The sequence below is a fragment of the Etheostoma spectabile genome, chromosome 16, assembly GCF_008692095.1.
Source record: "Etheostoma spectabile isolate EspeVRDwgs_2016 chromosome 16, UIUC_Espe_1.0, whole genome shotgun sequence".
Classification (NCBI taxonomy): Eukaryota; Metazoa; Chordata; class Actinopteri; order Perciformes; family Percidae; genus Etheostoma; species Etheostoma spectabile.
Window position 1 is genome coordinate 1,970,818 of NC_045748.1, and position 8,004 is coordinate 1,978,821.

General features: G+C 39.3%; 1 protein-coding gene across 2 annotated transcripts in view; it reads left to right on the plus strand.

The window, feature by feature from the left end:
- Window positions 1-265: 265 nt before the first annotated feature.
- stom (stomatin) overlaps window positions 266-8,004 on the plus strand; it is a 15,953-nt gene continuing 8,214 nt past the window's right edge. The window contains exons 1-6 of one of the 2 annotated variants that reach the window (XM_032539375.1): window positions 382-506; window positions 1,386-1,415; window positions 1,851-1,960; window positions 2,179-2,251; window positions 5,396-5,478; window positions 5,710-5,913. In XM_032539375.1, the coding sequence (XP_032395266.1) occupies window positions 434-506; window positions 1,386-1,415; window positions 1,851-1,960; window positions 2,179-2,251; window positions 5,396-5,478; window positions 5,710-5,913 (573 nt within the window). In that variant the 5' untranslated portion in view covers window positions 382-433. Of the gene's footprint in view, window positions 507-1,385; window positions 1,416-1,850; window positions 1,961-2,178; window positions 2,252-5,395; window positions 5,479-5,709; window positions 5,914-8,004 lie in introns of both variants that reach the window. The other variant, XM_032539376.1, reaches the window with a different exon arrangement.

An 8,004-nucleotide genomic window follows, 5' to 3' on the forward strand; every position in this document is an offset into this window, starting at 1 on the left:
ATCCTTTAGATGCTTTTAACTGAGGAAGTTTAACTTATGTGGCTTCATGCACCTCAAACGCTATCTCCAGTTTTTTTTTTTTTTAATACATCCATGGATTGTACCTGCTCCCCAGAGTTACACAATTACATAGTGCCAGAACCATAGACCGTTAATAAATATACAGTCTATGGCCAAAACAGGCGTCAGGGGCGTGCAGTGGGGATGACGAAATATGAATTTGGTCTACTATAATTGAAGGCTGAACCACGCCCATTGGCTCCATAGATGCATGGATGTAGAACCAAAGTCTATGAGACAGTCTGCGTCACAGCACCTACAAGTCTCTGTTCAGGGTAAAACAGGCCCCCTCTTCAGCAGCAGCTTAATTGGGGCACGGTCGGTCCAGTAAACATAGCGACAGGTTTACCGTTGTTTTAATTTGGCGTTAACTATGGATTCAGACAACGAAAGAGTTGCAATGAGGAAGAAGAATGAAGAAGACAGAAGACGAGAACGTCAAGCAGGTAACGTTAACCCTTGCTCACTTTAACATTATAATGTTAACGTTAAGTGTGCTATTTTGGGCAGCTTGGTCACAGAGGGCACCAGTATTCATTCAGCTAGCTAGCTAGCTAACTAATCGAAAGTGAAGGCTAGTGTTATTTAACTCTTCCATTAATGCTAACGTTATATAGCTTAGACTTTACCTGGTGTGGAAGCACATATCAAACGTAGCGTTAGCAGTTAATGTTAGCTCCATTTTTATTTCTATGGTTAGCTCATAATAGCTAACATTGACCACCTAAAGCTGACGTAAATTTGCCCACTCTACTTACAAGCTAGCTAATATTACCAAGATAACATACGTTAAAGGTAACGTGCCATGAGTCCTTAGCTACAGTAAATGTTCCAACTCGAAACAAAAATACCTTTTTAAATAATAGAATAACAGTGGTTGTTTAAAAAAAAAAAAAACTATATACGCTTTGGATAAGCAGCTTCTGTTTCTTTGAGGTTATCTTTTTTGTTAACGTTATTCGGTGAAGATACATGGGTCCGTTTTAGGTGAAAACTGTTCATTGACATCTTGAAACGCCAGCTAATTCTAGTGATGTTTAGGAATTGACAGCTAGCTAACCTTGTAGCTGAAATCCATTGGATACCCTGAGTCACAGGGTGGGATCAGCTTGCGAAGCCCTGTGGTATAATCAGTATTGATTATATTATCAGTGACGTACCGTTAGAGACATAAAAGCAGCATCAGCAAAAATCCGGGACAATTAGTGAAGTATGTATACCATGTAACATTATCGGTTACTGTTTAACTATTTTGTACCTAGCTAACTACTGTTACACTAGTGTAAGTCGTTCAATGGCGCCCTGACATATGATTTTGTCTATAGGTTCAAGCACGCATGAGTATGAGGTTGAAGGTACGGATCTTATGCATTGAATGGTTGCATGTCCGCTGATTTTGACTCTGGCAAATGTTGCATGAAAGGCAGATATAGTACCCACAAGTCTTAACAAGTCTAACAAGTGCCTTGTGTGTGTGTGTGTGTGTGTGTGTGTGTGTGTGTGTGTGTGTGTGTGTGTGTGTGTGTGTGTGTGTGTGTGTGTGTGTACGTGGCCGTGAGTGGAGGTTACATTAAACCTCACTAAAGATGCACATTGAAAGAAGATGGATGAAAAGTTGATCTGATGCATAATTGGATTAGAAATGTATTTTTAGCAACAGAAAATGAAGAGTCAAATCTGAAAGAAAATACTGCCTACAAATATCTTAAATTCAGAATATATATTTCCACGGATGATTTAAAATCAATGGAATTTATTTTAGTGCATTATCTGTCTTTTTTTCCCCCCAGCTTTGGAGCATTCTGACTCTGACATTGGCTTGTGTGGCTGGCTGTTGGTCGCGCTCTCCATTCTTCTCATGCTGGTTACTCTGCCCATCTCCATATGGATGTGTATTAAGGTCAGCTGCTGGTCAAATGCACCTTTTATTTTTTACAAGCAAAGCTAGCTGGGATAGTACAGTAAATTACTGGGGATGGCCTACTGTTTATTCAGTCTAGAGTTTATACTGCAGGCTCATCCCCTGTATTATGTGTATTCATTGTCTTGCGTTTACTTTGAACTAAAATGAGTACATAACTAGCCATTTATGTGGTTTGTCTTTGTCTCGGTACACAGATTGTGAAGGAGTACGAGCGAGCCATTATCTTTCGCTTGGGGCGCATTTTGCGAGGGGGAGCCAAAGGTCCAGGTCAGAAATGTTTTTATATACACCTGTTATATACATGTTTACACTCTCCAAATGTACTTCAAACATGGTTGCAGTGTATGTATGTCCCACGTGATTATCTTACACTCATCTTCATCACTTAAAGAACGGCATGTTCATTGTCTTGACATTTGTTTGACGTACAAGTCCCGTTGCTACTGCTGCTGAATAGGCAGTGTGAAACTCAACAAACCAAATGTTATTTGGTTCAGAGCCTTGAAGATATTGTGAATTGTGTGATGATAAACGTCTTACTTTATTACGTTATAATATCTGCTTCATAGAAGAAGAACTTCCTCTAGAATATCTCTGGGACCAGTTGTTTAACATGCTTAAGTTCAGTTTCATTAAATGTAAACTTGCAGTGTTTTATGTTCTAAAGCTTCTAAACTGGCGTTTTCCTCCCCTCTTTTATATGGTATTTGTATTTATTTTTGTAGAGGCATTTAGCGGAATATGTAAACCACTGGCTTACAGGCAGCATAAACCAAAAAAAAATATGAACTGACTTCCTGTATGTTCATCATATCAACCAGCTTTTAAATACAATTATATATTCATACAGTGCATCCGTCACTCATTGTTTGGGCCGTATGTTCATGGCAAGATGATGTTATAGACCCCAAGTGAACAAACAGGACTATAAGGCCACTGTCTGTTGTCTCTAATGCAGTTAATTCACTTACTGTCAAATTTTGGCTCTGCACTGTAGTTCACTGCCCTCTCCAGCTAGTCAGATACAGACTTAACAACACAGAGTCATCAGCAGACAGTTGGCAGATTCTCTGCCAAGCCTTTACTGCAGCCCTTTCTTTCTTGTTCCAGGGGCTCTTTGTCTTTAGTCTTCAGAGGTGAAACACATGATTGGTTGGATTGAGGTTATTTGACGGACTTGGACAGTTTTTCCACTCTTGGCCATAGAAAGCTCTGTGGCTGCCTTTTATTAGTATGTTTAGGATCATTGTCCTGAAATTGGAGGATTTCTTTAAATATAGTCCTACACTTTGAATATATGAAACATTAAACAACCATAGAGAGGATTTGGATATTTTAAATTGGGGTTAAATGAGGTACGTATCCATAGTTAGTGTATTCAAAATACATGAATGAACAATCCCTTTAAAGCATAAATTCAGACACTTTAACCTTGTCGTCATTGCATAATTTCAGTGCTGGTGTATAAAGCCAAACAATAAAAAAAAAATAAAAAAAAATTAAAAAGCGTCACTGTCCGAACACGCAAAGCCTCTACTGTACTGAGTTTGTGGGCTTGGGGGGCCCGATATTCGTTGTTGCTTGCAATTCTTTTGATTGTCAACCTTCTAAACCTAAATTACAGTGGCTAGTGTCTGCTAGGAATTCCTAAATGTGCTATGCAGTGTGCTGGATGCTAACATCAGCATGCTAATATGCTCACAATGGCAATGCTAACATGGTGATGCTAAGCAGTTGTGATCATATACACAGTCTTACTTTAACATGTTAGCATGCCAACATTAGCTACTTGGCATTAAACACTAAGTACAGCTATAACTAATGAAGATGTTATTAACTTTGCAGGTATTTGATTATTTAAGCAAGGTATTGGTAAGAAAACATATGGTCTGATAACGGTACTAGAGAAACAGTCAGGGAATCACCGAGGGAATTAAAATTCAACTTGAGGGTGACATAAATGTCTGTACTAAACTTCATGGCAATCCATCCAATAGTAGATGAGACATTTTATTCAAAACCACAATCCTCAAAGCCATGCTGCTAAAAATTCTTAAAAGAAAGCATAGGGAGGATCACACGAGGGGGGGGGCCTTACTGTGCTTTCCCACCCATCCCCTTCTTGCTTGGCAGGATGACAAAAGGCAAGTCATGGTAAAAAATTAAACCTAAAAATGTGTTGGCCTAATAATAATAACAAAGTTCAACCAAGTGGCATGCTACCACTTACAGTAGACACAAGTTCACTGGGCTATGTGGGCTCCCAGTCCACAGAGCCATATGTCTGCATTACGTTTCTGTTCAATGTCTGAATTATTTAATCATTCTATTCTCAGTGATATGACTTTTTGTTTTGAAAGGCAGTGAATTTGTTTAAGGAAAAAAAACTCCCATGAGCAATAATTTGCATACATCTCATAACTCACTGTCTTCTTATCTTTGATTTCTTGTTTTACGGGATCTAAAAACCAGGCAGTGTCCTCTTAAAATGCTGAGATGTGACTCCTCAGAGTGCCATGGGACTCTGTAAATGACAGTATGGAGTAATAATAGCTCTCTGCCAGCAAACTTCACATTCCTGAGGAGCTGGAGGAGCCAACGTCAAAGTTGAATTCAGCATTTGGTTTCCTGTAATGCCCCTTACCCTCACGCTCATAATCTGGCTCCCTCTCCACCTACAGCTGTTTACATTTAGTGACTTCGAACATTTCCCTGTATATTAAGGTTGAAACTGGCTCACCAGGATAGTTTGTCATAAAATGGAAAGGCTGTGTTTGGGGAACATTTCGCTTCGGTATACACTTCTCTTCTGCCATAAACAGAGATGTTTATTGAAAGCACAGCTTTTTCAAGGATGCTTGTCTGTGGAATTTTCCACTGCAACAAGATGGTTTACAGAGTCTGTGTGGGAGCATCTGAGGTCTCTTTACTTGTCTGACAGGAAATGTAATCGTTGAGAATGCTGCAAATGTCATGAAAAAACGGCAAGAGGAGACTGCTGTTGTCTTCCGTTCCCCCCCTGAACAGATGGCTGTGATCTCACCATTTAAATACACAATATCTTGACAGGAAATGCAGCCCACCAGTCTCAAACCATTGAGGCATTAATGTTTGCTAAATGATTGCACACCTAGCACATGTCTGCTTCACTCAGGCACATGCCTGGTATTGTTTAATGCACTAATTCAATCATTGTGACTTGAAACAGGCTTATGAAAGCTGCAAATATCCGCAGCTTTGCCTGGCTGTCAGCACAGCTGCAGTCTTATAAAGAGAGAGCTTGACTTGGCCTCATGCCAGAATTTCATTCATCCCGGTGTTTTCAAACATTTGTGAAGACGCTTCCTCATTATTGTGTTTACAGTGGCTTTAGTCTTTGTTAAAACTATTTGAATGCTTGTGATTCCACAGGGCTGTTCTTCATCTTGCCGTGCACTGACAGCTTTATTAATGTGGACATGCGTACCATCACCTTCGACATCCCACCGCAAGAGGTATGACATGCACACTTTCAATTACATTAAACAAATACTTTGTCACATTCACAGTAATTCCAAGGACATCAAAATAATTGTGCAGATTGATATAGGCCACCACTTTTTGGCAAATAAGACAATAATACAAATGTTTTGAACAGTTCCATAGAACAATTTCCTCATAACATCACAAAACAATTTCTACCTCTGTATTTTCTAACGTGTGTTAAATCACTATCCTGCTCTCAGGTTTTGACCAAAGACTCTGTCACAGTGAGTGTTGATGGTGTGGTGTACTACCGGGTCCAGAATGCTACTCTGGCTGTGGCTAACATCACTAATGCCGATGCTGCTACACGGCTGTTGGCCCAGACCACCCTGAGGAACGTCCTGGGTACCAAGAACCTGTCAGAGATCCTGTCTGATCGTGAAGAAATTGCACACAGTATGCAGGTATGGTAGCAGTTATGCACACTAATAACTGGCATTGTGGTCCAAAACAAAATGCAAGCGCTAACATGCTTCCCAGAAATGTCAATCTGTACTAGGGCTGTCACATTTTGTTCTAAATTTGCCCTTTTTTCGAACATGGGGAAAAAATAAAATACTGACTGAAATTCCTGACCATACACATCAGAATTCACTATCTGCAATACCTATTGCATGCCCTATTTACCTGTCAGTAAACTAAGCTAATAAATAAAATGGAGGAGGACACTAGTGAGCAAACAAGTGGAGCAACGTCAATTGTACAAGACACAACTGTGTATGAAACTTTCTCTGACCACAGGCGTGTGAACTTTGCTGGCAGCAAATGCGTATGCAACAATCAGAGCTTACTGGATCTCAGACTCACGCATTACACTATATGGGTTGCATTGCATTTGATTGAATCTAAATGGGTTTGAACTACTATGAATAGGCATGCACAATATTGGGGGGGAAAAACTGACATTGCGCTAATTTTTTAATGCAATATATGTTGTGATATGAAAAAAGACAATTTTTTTCAAGATGACATAAATAGCTCTATTTTGAAATAATAAATCATTCTCTACTACAGGGGTGATGTTATAAGGGAGTGCATCTACATAGAAAACCAAAATGAAAAAGGAACTTTTCTTATGTGTAACGTTTCTTTGTTGAACTTTAATAATTTACAATTACCAAAGAAAGTAAGTGCTGTAACTAATGTTACTCTTCTGAAGTGATTTTGGAGAGGGAAATTAGGTAGAAATACGCTGGTTGACTGATATGACACCAGTCTATTAATATAATATCAATCCAGGCTAAAGTGAATAACATTAATAATGCATGACTGTTGCTTCCTCTAAATTTCAGGTTGTGGTTGACTAGTGGGGCCTGCTTGTTTGTTAGATAAATTGATCAACATTGATTGTGATTGGTGGTTTGCTGTGCATGCAGACCTGCATGGCACACAGTAGCAACACATTGTGTATCCAAGAACACTTAAATCAGTGTAAATCATGTCGTATCAGAAACAGGCTTCTGTAGTAGATTAGTGTTACGTTTCCATCATCATGGCTCCAAACTGTAACATTAGTTGGGACAGACGCCTTGTTTCTTTAGACTAACTATATTAGCTTTAGCCTGGCTGGTAGCAGCTTTATGCGGTGAGAAATGGCCATGAGACGTCGTGACAACGTTGCATTAATCAGGTGATATATTTTGTCTGTGCAGCGAACATAAAACACTGACTACTGTAGCTTTACTATAGAAAAGTATGTGTCACAGTACTTTTCTACACGCGGAGAGCCTCACTTCCCATAACAATAAACCCTGTTGGACTAACATTATGTCACATACACACGCTGCCCACATGGCTACCTGTCTTAAAGGGAAATTGTTGGACGGTAATAATGTAAAAGGAGAACGGTGAAAGTTTACTTTTCTATCAAGCAGCAAAAAGGTTTTAGCGTCAACATCACAACGTCATGCGATGTGACCATTGCGCATGCGCACATTACATTGTAGATTAAACAAAATATAGTGTAACCCTAATATGATTTAGTCAATCTTAACTTTTTGAAAAAGTGACTGTACATACCTTTTTTTTGGTAGGTTGGATATTAGAATTTTTAATACTGTATGCTGGTAAGAGTAGTTCATCTAATATGCTAAATAAGGTGTGTCATCCTTTTTCTACATCCATGCCACACATGCCACAGCCGCCAGCTGTTGTTTGCTAGGTTCCTTACACGTTCTAAAGCACAAATAAACACACAGACGTCCGTGGGAATGTGCCCCTTTGCTGGAGTTTGTGCGAATGCAGAGGTTCATCCTGTTTTTCTGTGTCAGTTAGACTTACAGTGCCTTGCGAAGGTATTCGGCCCCCTTGAACTTTTCAACCTTTTGACACATTTCAGGCTTCAAACAAAGATATAAAATTTTTATCTTTTGTGAAGAATCACCAACAAGTGGGACACAATTGTGAAGTGGAACAAAATCTATTGGATATTTTAAATCTTTTTTAGAAAAATAAAAAACTGAAAAGTGGTGCGTGCAAAATTATTCGGCCCCCTT